This window comes from Dermacentor silvarum, chromosome 11, assembly GCF_013339745.2.
Source record: "Dermacentor silvarum isolate Dsil-2018 chromosome 11, BIME_Dsil_1.4, whole genome shotgun sequence".
Taxonomy (NCBI): domain Eukaryota; kingdom Metazoa; phylum Arthropoda; class Arachnida; order Ixodida; family Ixodidae; genus Dermacentor; species Dermacentor silvarum.
In genome coordinates this window covers 103,635,374-103,650,336 of record NC_051164.1, presented here as the reverse complement: position 1 = coordinate 103,650,336, position 14,963 = coordinate 103,635,374, and the positions used below count along the sequence as shown (strand labels likewise).

Here is a 14,963-nt window from a genome sequence, read left to right as displayed (position 1 = left end):
GCCGCAGCGAGGGCAGCCGGGGGGGCGAAGTGGTCCGCTAGCAACTCCGCCAGGGCCGCCTCGCTGATGCCCAGCGAGATAGCCACCGCGAGGACGGGGTGGCGGTTGACCTTCCTGCCGGTCAGGCACTTTAGGAGGCGCCAGGCCAGGGGGCCCTTGGAGCGGTTCTCGATGGTGGCGCAGAGGCTCCCCCAGCTCTGGCTCCTTCTGCGCCTGGCCTGTCGTCTGCAGCGGGCATCCGCTCTCCTGTATTCGGTCCAGTGCTCTGCACTGCCCGTCCGGATTGCTCGGCGCTCCACGCGTCGCCTGGACGCACGGAGGTTGAGCAGGAGCAGATCCGGGGCAGGAGTATCGGGCAGAGCAGAGCACTGGACTGTGGCTGCCTGGGCGCACTCCATGATGGCACTCAGGAGGTCACAGCCATCTTCCAACTCACTGCAGCGCTTCCTGAACAGGGACCAGTCTGTGACGTGGTATGTTCGTGACCTCGGCCTTCTCCCACACCCGGGGGTGATCAAGATGGGGAAGTGATCAGATCCCCAAGTGTCGGGAGTTGTAGCCCAGTCATAGGATTGCTGCTCGGTGGTAAGGGAGAGGTCGATGGCTGTGCTCACCCCACGGCGGACGTACGTGGGTCCTCCTTTGTTGAGTACCACCAGGCCTGCTCGGCTGATGGCGTTGCAGAGGTCCCTGCCTCGGCGGGTGCACCTGCGCCTGCCCCAGTCGGTGTGGTGGGCGTTGAAGTCACCGCACAGGACTGCATGTCCGCCGAGGCGTGCTGCAAGCCGCACCAGGCTGGAGGGGTCCCACTGTTGTCCAGGACGAACGTAGACGCTCGCCACGGTCGTGTCCTGTCTGTCAAGGCGTACCGTGACAGCACAGCACTCCATGGCGCCGCCCACGACGTCCGACACTGGGGTCACCGAGTGGGCCAGGCTGCTGCGGACGTAGATGGCAGTCCTCGGCTTCCCCTTCTTGTGGGCACCCTCCAGGCAGGGAGCGTCCGTGCATCTCTGCGTCGAGCAGGTGGTGGCGCCAGAGTAGCCCGTGTATCCCGGCAGCCGCAGGTCCTCGGCCACAGTGTACACCTCCTGCAGTGCGAGGACGTCGAAATCACACCGCAGGAGGTGCGCGCACAGCTCTGCATGCCGCCGCCGCAGTGAGTTGGTGTTCCATTGGAGAACACTCGGGCGGCGACGGCATTTCCCAGCTGTGGCTGGTGAGGGATCAGCCATGCTGGTTGACTGTGGTCGGGACTGCCACTGCCTGCAGGCAGATGGCTCGGAGGGGGCTCTCGGCAGGCAGCATCTCCCCGATGGCCTTCAGGGCGAGCTGCAGGCTGGCAATGATCTGGTCCCGAGGGTCCGGGCCAGGCATTGCCAGTGATGCTGGGGCTGTGGTGGGCTCGCTCCCAGGGGTGGCGGGCGGCTGGCGTCGCTGCTTCCGTGGGGCCGGTGTGGGGGGCCGTCCGGGGGGGGCTGCCTTCTGCTGGGGCGCCTGTGGGAGGCCGGCCAGTGCCTGTGCATAAGACAGGCCCTGCACAGGCGTTGAGGTGGCCTTGGCCTGCAAGTTCTCCTCCCGGACACCAGCGCGGACTGCCCGGCGGGAGAGGGGAGCAGGGGCAGTTGCCAAGATGGTGGCCACCCTGCGTTCCTCCTGCCACCTGGGGCAGGCAGGAGTATTTGCGGGGTGGTGGCCACCGCAGTTGCGGCAGTGGGCCGCGTTGGGGCAGCTGTCACCCTGCTCGTGAGACCTCCCACAATGACGGCAGCTGGATGGCGAGTCGCAGGAGGCAGCCACGTGCCCAAAGCGGCCACACTGCTGGCACTGCAGTGGACGCGGTCTGGACGGCCGCACCCTGAACCGGAGCTTGTAGAGGCTCACATGCTCAGGGGGGACCGGCCCCGCGAACCGGATGGTGATGGTGTCGGCCTCCCTGGTAGCAGCCAGCACTGGGACTCCCGACTCGATGGCCCCCAGCAGGTCCGCGTCTGCGGGGATGCCGTCGGCGCCGTGGACAAAACCAGTGCTCCTGCCTCGCTCGGCAGGCTGCCGGGCAGTCACCGGTATTCCCCGGAGCTCCGTGGTGGCCAGCAGCTCCTCCAAGCACCTCTGGGTGGTGGCGTCGGCGGCCACGATGTTGCGCCTGTGATTGACTCTCACAGCGGCAACACCTGGCCGCGCTGAGAGCACCGCCGCAAGAGAGAGGCGTGGTGCTCCTCTGAAAGTGCCACCCACCACAGATGGGCGGAAGAGGGCCGTGCCAATGACCGAGGAGTCCACCGGGATGGCAGCACTCACTGGTGCCCTTGCGCGGCGGCGATCGGCCTTGGACAGCACCAGCTGGAAGCCCTCAGCTGGTGGTGCATGGGTGGATGGGGCCTCCTGTGCAGCAGCCTTTGCTGTGGGTGTGCCGGAGCCCGCCAGAGTGGGTCTCGGGGCCGGAGGGGCAGCAGGGGGGGAAGCCTGTTTGGGTGCAGAGCTTTTCCCCGCCTTCTTCTGCTTCTTCTTGTTTTTCCCCTCCTGCCTCGGTAGAGTGTGGTGGGGGGGATCCTTCAGGAACCTCGCCGCTGGGTGGGCGAGGCCGTGCTGCGTCGGACCGGCTGGGGCTGTGTCTGCTCGGGGATCGTGCGCGAGCCCCAACGGCACAGACTCGGGCGCGTCACGAGCATCCGCCGTAGCAGACGACGCAGCAGGGCTCGCGCCAGCCTCACCGGCAGCCGGAGGAGCGACCGTGTTGATGCGCGCGCCCTCCCTCGGGGAGAGCGCGAAGGAGGCAGCGGACGACTCGCCGGGCGTCCGAGGGCGGCGCTGGTGGTCGAGGGGAGCAGGAGAGCCGGCGCAGCCGGCGGATCGGCGGGGGCGCCATCTCGTGCCGCGGGCGGTGACGAGGAGGCGGCTGAGTCCCCCGGGCGCCGGGAGATGGCGTCGCCGTCGTCCCTGCTCTCCGGGCAAGGTGGGGCGGTCGGCGGCGGCAGCTTACGGCGACCGGTTTGCTCCTCCTCCTCGCTCTCTGCTTCGCGCATGCGTTTGCACGAGGAGGAGGAGTCCATGGCCTCCTCGTCGTCGGATGGGGGCAGCGGGGTGCTCGCCATGGCAGCAATGGCGGCGTCCTGCTCCGAGGGGGGAAGGCTCGCTTGCGGGGAAGGTTTAGCCGGCGCCACGTGTGTCTCGGTGACGGCGGGCGCGGCCGCGGCGGCAGCTGCTTGGGTGGTGGTGGCCTGTTTCTTTATCCACGCGTCCACGATCTCGGCGGCGCGCACCTCTAGTTCGCCTCGCTCACGCGACGCTTGTAGCGTCACGGGCACAAAGGTCGCGAGAGACGCGCTCGCACTTCGACGATGGCCCGCGCGCGGCGGGCGCTCTCCTGGCCTGCGGAAGCCCTCCATGCCGTTCGGCTCCGCAGTCAACACGCGAACCGCGCGTCACAGGGGGCAAACACACTACACGCACGTCGCGCGCACAGCACCGACCACGCGATGCGCGCACGAGGCGGCACAGCCGGGGACGCGGCACAGATGTCGGGTTGGGAACGCCACTCGCGGAGCACAACACTGAAGCAAATCCACTCGTCGCACGATGCAAGCCCGCAGGGAACACACAGGGTTGCGCGTTGGGACGCGCAAATCGTGCGCGGCTGCAGGTGACGTCGCCGACGATGGTGAGCCACGCGGCTCGTGCAGCACACGCCGGGGCGATGTGCAGGCACGACCGCACGGGAGAAGAGCTAGGCGCGACTGGCGAGGCGAGGTCGTCGGAGCGAGACGCAACACAACCTCTCTCTTCGACAGTCAGGGCGAACTCCCATCGGAAGAGGGTGATCGGCGTTTGTGCGGGGGGTGGCGGGTGGGAGAGGAGGCGCGCGATGACGCAGCCGAGGGTGCCGTGTTCATTGGCTCCTCTGCTGGCGCCAGCTGAGGCGGCGTTTGTGAAGGTGCGGTAGCTGGGCAAGGAGAAGGAGAAGGAGCGGGGGAGGACAGACGCGCTAGCGCGGCCTGCAACTGGCGCGACAGCTCCTGAATTTGTAGCTGCTGGGCAGCGATAGTGGCCTTGAGGGCCGCGGTTTGGGGGTCCGACGCGTGAGGCTGCGATTTCCAGCTTACCGGTGATGTGGTGGTGGGGGCGGTGGACGCCTCGGACCTGGGCAGAGGCGGGAAGGAGACGGAGCGGTGGCGGCTGGCAGACCGGGCACCACGGGAGGGAGAGCGGCGGCGGGAAGGCCGAGAGGTCTGGTGGATGGGCCCGGTGGGTGGCGCTGGTGGGGGAGGCTGAGGCTTAGAGGTGACCGGAGGTGACGACGGGCCGTTCCGGTCGAACCGGAGCTTGCACGGACGCGAGCCCGTGACGTGGGCTCCCCTGCACAAGATGCAGCAGGGGACGCAGGTCGGGGGCTCGACTGCCTTGTGAGCCTGGCCGCAGCGGTGACAGAGGGTGGATTTGGGCTTCGTGCACACGTCCGCGCGGTGGCCGGGAGCCCAGCAGTTAGTGCAGGCCTCGGCTTTCGGGCGGAACGGGTGGCAGCGGTAGATCCCGCAGTTGAAGACGATGGCACTGGGGAGTGTTGTAGTGCCGACGAAGGTGATGAGGATAGATTGCGAGCGCCCCATCTGGCGTGCGTCGGCGATGGCGTAGGGGGTGTTGACATTCATGGCTTGTAGATCTTGGACGATCTCGTCCTGGGTTTGGGAGTCCACGGCGTTGTATATAATGCCGCGGAGGGCGTTGTCGGGTGCTGCCATGTACGCACGCAGGGGGTAAGAGGTGGGACCCAGGCGGAGTTCCGATACCCGAAGGTAGAGACGAGCGCGGGGTTCAGATGGGGTGCTGATAGTCAGGGAGTTGTTGTACGGATTGATCCGTACACGGTCGGCGGTGCGGGCGGTGGCATAGTCGATGGTGGCTAGCGTGCAGAGGATTTGTAGCAGGGCTCCGTTAGTGGTAGTGCGGAGGTCAAGCCCCCCTCCCGGTCTGAAAACGATTTTGAAGTCCTCTGCTGGGAGACGAGGGAGGGGAGCGTGACGACGGAGAGTGGTAGTGCTGGGGGTGATGGCTGGCGGTGGAGTAGGGGTCTTGGATGGGGGCGAGGCAGGCGGCGTTGAGGCGATGGCCTGGTGGGCCGCGGCTGCACGGTGTGCTTTCACGCCACGGATCCATCGTGAGTCAGCTTCTAGCTCAGCAGGGGTGATGGAGACGCCTTCGACTTGGTATGCCATGTCGGCGGCTTGGATGGTCACGAACGGTTTCGGCGGAGGTGGTAAAAACGGGCGGCGTCGGCCGCAGGTGTGGCGTGGAACGCAGCTGCGCGTTGCGCAGGCGCTCGGAGTCGAGCGTTGCGCGCTATGCTTAGCGCGTCGGTGGCGTAGCAGATCACAAGGGTTCGAAAAGGTCGAAAATGGTCGGAGTCATTGGCCGGCCGCCAGGTCGAGGAGAAAAGGGAGCCGAGACGGACGCCGCTTTCCCTGCTCGTGGCCTTGGTGGTGGTCGTTGTTGAGGAGCTCGCTCGAAACACGTCCGGCCTGTTCGGCGGCGGAAAGGAAATAATTCTGTGCTTAAAATCGGATACCTTGTCGAGGCCGGAAGTTAACCAAAGATCGACAGGCAGGTTGGCTTTGGGAAACCGTGCCAAAACCACCAATAAGGCAATGCAGGGAGACATGGGTTGGGCCTCGTTTGAAGCGCAGAGCAAAATAGGTTTGAACAAGGACATGGATCAAAATAAATGGCCGGCTGAAGTACACAAGTGCCTGTACCTAAAAAAGTTGTCGCAGTTTCACCTGAAAGGCGATGCATCAATTGCGATAGCAAATTTGTAGAGAGCTATACGGAGTAGTGATAGTAGCTTTATCAGCTGTATAAACTTGGACATGCAGCAGCACCGGCAACACGCAGAACTGTTGTCGACGCCGTCGGCGTTTTGCCCGCGTTCGCACAAAATGCGTGCGGCGTTGGTGACTGTTGCCGGAGCCTCTGATATAAATAGGCACTTGGTGCCGCAGCTAAACGTCGCCTCCCTTCTCTCCCAATCCCCCCCTCCCCCACGGCCTCTCGCGCGTCGGAAGAAGGCGCGTTTGCTCTACATATATGGTGATTGTAAAGGAGGAAAGAGACGCCTACTTCTGCAGCCCTTAAGGGAGCACGGCGCAGAACGCTCGTTTGTTCTCCGCCGTGGGTTCACTCCCCGTGAAAGCGCGCGTCCCTCGCGCCCTTTCACTCGCACATACAGCGTTCGGCGGCGTGCGCCGATCCCTCAAGGGCTGCAGAAGATAGCGCCAACCTTTCCCTTTCCCTCAAGAACCACTTATCGTGCGCCGACTATTTCATCTCCATTGACGTCATACGGAACCTCACGGCGACGGCGACGGCAACGGCGACGACGGCAGAAATCTGCTTTGGAGTGTCCATATAATTGCTATCGCAATAAGAGTGGACGCAGAATAGAGGAAGAGGTCAAGAACGTTGGCAACCAAGTACAGGGCAATTAAAGGTGTAAATAGACGACCAGGTGTCATCAGAAAGAAAATGAGACACAGACAGAGAATTAGATGCATAGAATGGAAACAAGAAAGACAATGGAGATTTGCAAGAATGAGAAAACATAAATTACAAGGGGAAATCTGTACGATAACACGAAGGGAAGCGCCTTGCTATTTGAGGTTCGAGCTGGTTGCCTAACGACAAAAAAATACCGGAGCAAATATTCGCAATCAGATGAGGCATGCTGCAGCGAAAAACCCAGAGACCACTCAGCACATCCTAATGGAATGCGAAGGGATTCACCCAGTGATAACCGTTGGTTAAGTACACTTTTCAGAAGCGCTTGGATTTTCAAGTGGACGGAAGCATCAACCGGTCAGCAGTCGCTGATAGTATAGGAAGAAAAAAAGCGGGAAGAGATTGGTACGACCAGATCCGTTACAGGCATAGGTTAGCGGTACACGGTAGATAGAGAAGTTCTGAGGAAGAGAGAAAAAAGTTGTCGCAGTTTCACCTGAAAGGTGAAGCATCAATTGCGATAGCAAATTTGAAGAGAGCTATACGGAGTAATGATAGCAGCTTTATCAGCTGTATAAACTTGGACATGCAGCAGCACCGGCAACACGCAGAACTGTTGTCGACGACGTCGGCGTTTTGCCCGCGTTCGCTCAAAATGCGTGCGGCGTTGGTGACTGTTCATGGAGCCTCTGATATAAATAGGCACTTGGTGCCGCAGCTAAACGTCGCCTCCCTTCCCTCCCCCTCCCCCCACGGCCTTTCGTGCGTCGGAAGAAGGCACGTTTGCTCTACATATATGGTGATTGTAGAGGAGGAAAGAGACGCCTACTTCTGCAGCCCTTAAGGGAGCACAGAGCAGAACGCGCGTTTGTTCTCCGCCGTGCGTTCACTCCCCGTGAAAGCGCGCGTCCCTCGCGCCCTTTCACTCGCACATACAGCGTTCGGCGCGCGGCGACAATTTCATCTCCATTGACGTCATACGGAACCTAACGGCGACGGCGACGGCGACAGCGACGGCGACGCCAGAAATCTGCTTTTGAGTGTCCATATAATTGCTATCGCAATAAAAGAAAACATTGTTGCGACGTATACAAAAATGCTTGAATGAAAATCATGTAAGCATGTAGTGTCCTTGAGCGGAATTACGGGTGGGAAGAGACGGAAGTGGACAGGACAGACGCTCTTCCGGCCCGTAATTCTGCTCAACGACACATGATGCGCCAACTCGCCCAACAGTTTAACATACTGAATACAGCATACCTGAGTAACTCAAGCAGGCCAAGTGACTATATGTCACCGCCCCGTTTTAAAGGGGATGCAAATAAGCGTCATGATCAGCGGCGGCGCTGTCCGTGCCGGGGCTACGACAAAGAACCAGAAAGCTCGCCTTCGCGCATGCGCGGTTGCACGGTAATGAGGAAGTGAACGCTTCTTGCGGATAGTATGGATTCGAATTGCGCTACGTACGTATATGCGCATGCTGCCTCTGAAACCATGATGCGTTCATGGCGTGCGTGCGTGTTTCGACTCTGTATATAGATTCCAACTCTGCCTATGAGTAAAAACATGGGCTAGTTGGTCTTGAGGGAGACAAAAGACTGTTCCTGCGGACAGCAAAATAGAATTCATACTGCCTCCTAGAAAGCTTCATTTCTCGTGCAAGTCACTTAAACGCACCATGGTCGAACATCGCGGTTATAGTCAAACTATATTTGTTTCTTTGTTTCGGTTCTTGTTTGGTACGAGTCGATCTGTGATACCATCGAGCATTATTGTTAACGCTGGCATGCAAAGTGTTGCATGAAGTGTGTGATGATACACAATACCGGCCCCAGTTAATTTGATGTACATAAATACTGCTCAGTGAAAATAGGCACGTTGACGTCAGTCACGCGCAACATCCACAAATGTGCATAGGAGAGTGGACCGAGGCTCACATGCGCACGGCTATTGCAAGAGTCTGTACGCTGTATGTCTCCAGTGCAATGATTTTCTCTTTCGGCCACAGTGTTTTCTTTTAAAAATCACGCAGCTCCGACTCAGCAAGGGCAAAGACTACCAAGACGCCGGCGTGCAGGCCCTCATCCGCAAGCACTCCCCGTCCGCCGAGAAAGTGATGGACAAGTCGACGAGCGTCCAGTTCCGACTCACCGGCAGCTCAGAGATCATCTCGACTCTCATGCGTGACCTCTTCTACGAACTGGAGGCGGCCAAGTCCAAACTGGGCGTCGTCAAGATGGGCCTCATCGTCACCACGCTCGAGGACATACTGCAGGGGTGCGTTGGTTCCTCAGAAGCCCTTTTAAAATTGGCCGTTGCGCAAATGTTGCAGCTGCTTAGCCTTCCGGGGCTTGGGTCACCGTCATCACTGAAGTCCAAGCTCAGGCCACTCAGCCGGTGGCTACACGAAGTTTGCGTCCACATCTTCAAAATTTTCTGCGTACATGTCGTGCTGTTTTTGTAAGTCTGTGTCATCATCAGTGTAATCGTCCCTCCTGTTGTCTTCCGCGTCGTTGTCACTGTCATCCCCTTAGCAAGCATCAACACTATTATCGCAATCATGAGCAAAGTCATGTCCTGGAGCAATTTTCATCCACTTTGGTTTCCTAGGAAGCTTCTCGAGCCATGGGCACATTGCATACGATTGCCGACGTCATATTTCAGGGTTGTCGTTTTCCTTTGCGTCTTCGTCTTTCTCGTTTTCATCGGTGATATTCTCTGAGCGGACTTCATATGGCCCAGTGTTGCAGCAGCAACTGCGAACAATTTTACTTGCTAGCCGAACGATCACCCTTCGTCTTGGACTGGAGGTTAACCGAATGGATCTTCGGGTCCAGCCTCTGACGCTTTGCTTCCTTTACTTGTTGGATTGCTGCGTCGACATCGCTAACATCAAGGCTGCTGACGGTGCCGGGCGTATTGAAGCGTGAAATGCTATTGCGTGTCCCCTCATCGCCACTATTGCTTGCTCCTTGCTCTTTTTGTTGCGAGCACAATCGCGTCCGCAAGAGACTCGTCCGTTTCACGTTTAATCCTAACGGCAGTCATTAGCTGCAGAGGTTCACGAACGAACTTGCGCGGCCAGAAACGAACAGTGGTGCCAGTGATCGACGTACACTTGACGAGCAGTTTCATGCTCACGCGTTCAGCGCGACTTAAAGTCCTTTATCGTTTTCTGTTTTACGTATTTTACCTTAAAGCAAGTGATAAACCAACGTATTACAAGGAATCTGTCTCTATCTCCACTTTCATTATTTTACCTTTCAGTGAAACTTTTACCGAGCGTCTCAGCAGATTCACCGACAACAATATGCTCATCTGTGTTCTTCTTGAAACCATAATAAAGTTTGATTGATTGAATGTTCGATTGATTGATTAATTGATCGAGTGATTAATTGATTGATTGATTGCGTCTCGTTAATGAACTGTTTGCCGTCATCCTAAAGGCAGTGTGGCCGTTGCGTGAAGCTGAAACTTTGTACAATCGCATATAATCGTTCAGCGTACATCCATATATTTACAATAGCGTAAAAAAATTCGACGCCATGCATGCTGAGAGACAAATTGACGCAAAGTGTGAACTGCAATCGGCGCATGCCAGACCCGTCAAGCGAGCAGCAGGGAAAATCCTAAACCATACGTAAATGCCACATAATGCAGAACACATCACGCTACTGGTATACATGTAATTATTACTTGCGGAATGTTACCGTTATAGCACACTTCCAAATCTTTCGTATACCCTCGAAGTAATGCAGTACTACATATATAGCGTCGAAGTTTATTTTAGCATAATAACACGGTATTTTATTTTAGATCAATCGTTGCTACATCGCACGCTACTTTGTCTAGCAGTGTTGAAACGGCCACGTGGCTTCTTGGCGAGGACCCTGTTGTTGTTGGCGCAGGAACAAAGCTGATTTAGCGCATCAATAAGAACTTTTGGCTCAACGCCGAACACAGTACATATATACACCATGTGGCCTCAATAATAACTGTAATAGTAACTAAACATAGCGAAGCCGGCTTTCTGCACAATTGAACACAAAGTTAATACAACGGCTTTCTCTATGCGTATGTTGCGGTATCAGTCCGCTTCCAGCATTCCGACTTGAAACAAGCGCTCGCGCGTTCACCGCACCAAGCGAGCACAAAAAAAAAAAAAAAAAAAATGTCGCGGGAAGACCACAGAACCGAAGTTACAATGAAGAGACAACTTGGTAACACGCAAAATATCTCCTGCATAGCCGTGGGATGGATCACATGAAAGCCAGTTTAGTTTATAACCACGGGATCACCTGGTCAGGGTTGCAAGGAAGGTACTCGCTAATGGTAAACACTGTGACAGTGGTTGAGTACGCGCATTACAAGCTATTTATAAAATGATGCCGACAACGACTATGCTGGGATATTGTGCGATCTGACATTATCCCCGGCTTCTTTTTGATCATGCATCCTCTTTGAGCGAGCTCACTGCCGCGCTCGAATGGCACAAGCAATAAGGCCGCAATGCGGCAGCACATTGGAACCTTCGGCAAAAAGGAATGCAACAAAAAAGAAAAAGAAAACACTAGATGGAGGATCCATGTCAGCGGCTCAACCCGGGGCTATAGCTGCTGAGTCGACTTACAGAATGATGATGACGATGACGCGCTTTAGATTTGTTTGAGTTATACTATATCTAGGCAGCATCAAAGGAACGAGGCTTTTGTTCTTGTGTTTCTTTGGCGAAGGCACGGCGCAACCGATTAAGGCGTATTGAACCATTTCAGTTTCGATAAAAAATATAGATTCCATATACAGGGTGTTTCAGCGAACACTTTGAAAAATTCTTAAAGGTTGCCTGTGCCAGATAGCACAATTCTACTTCATGGGCTGGCCTACTCGAAGAGGCGGACATTACTTGCACAAGAAATTGAAATGCATAATGGAATAATTACCAGAAATTCACTAATTAAGTTTTTAATTATTTATCTGATGGCCCTATATTGCAATTTACAAATTGTAGCCGTGGAGTTCGGAAGGTGGATCCACTTGGAACGAATTCCCGGGATCACACCAGTTTCGAGATAATAATTCACAAACTTTGCGGAGAAATGCATTGGCGTTCCAGTTAATTTTGTGCTTCAATGCATAAAGCGACGTTTCCTTAAGAAGCTAACTGAAATGCCAATGCATTTCTCCGGAAACCATTTCTCCCATTTATCCACGGCTACAATTTGTATATTGCAATGTTGACCATCAGGTAATTAGTTAAAAAATTTAATTCGTGATTTTTGTTAATTATTCAATTAAGCATTTCAATTTCTTGTGCAAGTAATGCCCGCCTCTTCGAGTAGACGAGCTCATCAACTAGAATTGGGCTATCTACCACAGGCCACCTTAAATAAATTTTGAAAGTGTTCGCTGAAACACCCTGTATATCCGCGTCGTAGCGTTCGATCAAGAGAAATCAAGAGAATGAACAAGCCTACCAAACATTCGGCCTGTCATGCATTCGTGAAGATGAAACTCTTACGTTATAAAGTATTACAAAGCATATGTTCTACAACTGATAAAGGCGAATTCAGCCGTTCCAGTTTCGGTAAAAAAATTGATTGCCTATATATCCGCCGCGTAGTGCTCGATCAAGAGAACCTAAAAGCTGCAATTGCTTCTTGACAGCTCAGAAGACCATCGTCACATTTCCCCTAAATAGCACGGCTCACAGAACGGTTAAATGGATGTCAAAGGGGAATATCAGGATTATTAGTAAATAACACTACAAAAAAAAATCACTATTACCGCAGGTTTGAACGCTTTATAAGTAACAAACAAGAAGCAGGAAATGGCACGGGTGGCGACGCCGCCTTGAACTTCCCGCTACAAAATAAACAGCGAATCACAACTCCTCACCTTCGCGTGAGGAATTTTGACGATGTATACATTACATATTAATGTGTACCAAGACTGAACTCAGAAACGTTTACCGGTGCAGAAGTATACGAAAACCTACTTCGAAATTTGTGACGTCGCAATGAGAAACATGTTCTTATCTAGTAATCAATTACCGATGAATTAACGAAACTCCACCGCGGTAGCCCACTGGCCACGGCGTTGCGCTGCTCAGTCAAGGTCGAGGGTTCATTCCCGGCCTCGGCGGCCGAATTTTGATGGGCGCGACACACTAAAACGCCCGTGCACTTGTATTTATGTGCATATTGTACACCACCAGGTAGTCAAAATTGCGTCAAAATTAGTCCAAATTACACTACGCGTGCCTCACAATCGGATCGTTGGTCTGGCACGTAATATCCCAGAATTTAATATTTTAATGATCAAAAAAAAAAAAAAGATGTTAAAAAGGAATACTTTTTCAGTCTTTTTAGTGAACCACTCTTGCGTGCCGTAATAACGTCGGCACTTTGGAGACTTCGATAACGCTATCCTTGTCGTCTCCGCTATCGCCTTATCGCAGCATCAGCGAGCGGCTCCCAGTGCCAGGGGCCAAACTAGCCGGCAAAATAAGGACCAAGAGTTCTTCGATTTCGGCGAAAGGTAGCGGCATCCGCACTGAAGCAAGAAACGTGGCCGCGAGGAGGCAAGCCAGCAACGGTAACGGCTCATTAATCCCACTGGCGACTCGCACCAAGTTGGTCGCAAAGAGTCACTCTGGTCGGCAGGCGACTGATTTCGGTCAACCGCGCGACTCGATTCGCAAAGCTACGTGCCGACTTCGCTTAATTCGTACAGCATTCCGCACGCCTTCCGCGCGCGTGCGGACGCGTGTACAACTGACCATGTTGCACACCGGTGCACAAATCTGTGTTTCCGCCGAGTCCGCACGAACAGTGTAAAACGAAACTTGTGACTCTTTGTGCCACATGCGCAGTTTCATCGCACGTCCGAAAGCGTGCGCAAGGCGTGCGGAATTGCCGTACGAATTGAGCGTGAGTCGCCCCTTAACAAATCAACGGCGCAGCAGCAGGACGTGCGCATAAGCTGACGCTTATTTTACGCGTCGATGGCGATGCGAGCAGACGTGAGCGGCACCAATCGCGAGGCACTTCGGTGTGGCGACGGGAACGTCGCGCTAGCCGCCGGTGTCAACATCGGTTGCGGCTCCTCGCGGGCTGCTTGATTTCAATATACCTCACTTCCCGGGGGGGGGGTCAAAGAACTGATAGGTTGGTTAATAAAACAAGGCCATGCGCTGCTGGCTGCACTACACTTGGGAAAAGTGAAAAAGAAAGAAAAATAGGTAAGGATAATAAAGAGAAAACAAGTGCGAACACATACTCGGCAGAGAAATTTTCGTTGAGTCACTGAAGTGTTCAAAAAGTGCAATAGAGTTTTCGAGGCGTTGCGCACGTCGGAGTCCTTAGGCCAATTGCTCCCAGGCTCATTTCCGCAAAGAGCGGTCTGCCACTCAAGCGGCTGAGGGTACCTTGCAGAGCACGTTGTTGAGATTCGAAGTATGGGCAGTGGGTAGAGAAAGTTCTTTGTCTCGTCACATGCTCTCGTAAACGTTGCATGCGGTGCTGTGGGCCTCTTTGTTGAGAAATGAACAAAGCGCACTTAAATGCCACGGCCTGCTACATGCGACGCAATAAAGTTGTTTAACGACGGGACATTCCAGGGACCAGGCGAAGTCGCAAATCGTGGTCGAGTGGATACAAGCGGCAGTTAGTGAAATCCGGTGACTGACATTGCCGAACTGTAATATCGCGAGCACGTGATCGAAGTTGCTGAGAATCATCAGCTCTCTCTGCGTGTGTTCACGCTGAACGAATGTGCACTACGGCAGAGTACCGCAACTCCATACAAAAAATATCAAGACCGTCATCACGTATATATTACAGAAAATAAAGAACAGAAAAAACCACAGCTAGCGCTCAGTCAGCGTTTTCTTCGATATTCGCATTGACTCAAGCGCGTCCGAGAGCGCCCGTATGGGAATCGGTCTTACACTCGGGCTATCGGTGCAGTTCAGGTCCATGGCATCGCACAAGCACTGCAAGCCCTGCGCAATCGCACCGTGTTCGCCCACGTGGCGGTGACGTCACGGCTCCACTGTCTGTTCCACAAGCGCTTCCTGAACTGGACGCGCACGTCAATGACGCGATCCATGCGCTGGCTGCTCCCAGCCATACTGCTCCTACTGGGAGGATACCTCGAAAGCTCCATGCTCGCCCCCAGCGCAGGACTCGACGTGACGCTTCCCTATACCGTGCACAGCATCGTCGGCGACGGCGCCATGGGCTTCTGCGGGGCCACCAAGGACGGACACTTCAAGGTTAGTGTTCTGTTTTACCTCTAAAAGCAGCACTTCGGGCAGTATACTTCGTAAAGAGCCAACTGCAACAAAATTTCACTTGGGCTAAATTAATTATAAATAAGTGGTATGTGCTATCGAAACAAATGTTGCCAAAGCTACCGGGCTGCTACTGTTTTCCGGCCAGCCCATTGAATCCAACGAAGAAAGGTACGCT

The 14,963-nt window shown here is 55.0% G+C and overlaps 1 protein-coding gene across 1 annotated transcript in view; it reads left to right on the top strand.

Moving 5' to 3' along the window:
- Positions 1-14,892, top strand: part of LOC125939649 (ATP-binding cassette sub-family A member 7-like) — a 79,638-nt gene extending 64,746 nt beyond the window's left edge. The window contains exons 14-16 of the mRNA XM_037699959.2: positions 8,525-8,769; positions 12,950-13,086; positions 14,460-14,892. Of these exons, the coding sequence (XP_037555887.2) occupies positions 8,525-8,769; positions 12,950-13,086; positions 14,460-14,791 (714 nt within the window). The 3' untranslated portion in view covers positions 14,792-14,892. The remainder of the gene's footprint in view (positions 1-8,524; positions 8,770-12,949; positions 13,087-14,459) is intronic.
- Positions 14,893-14,963: the final 71 nt, after the last annotated feature.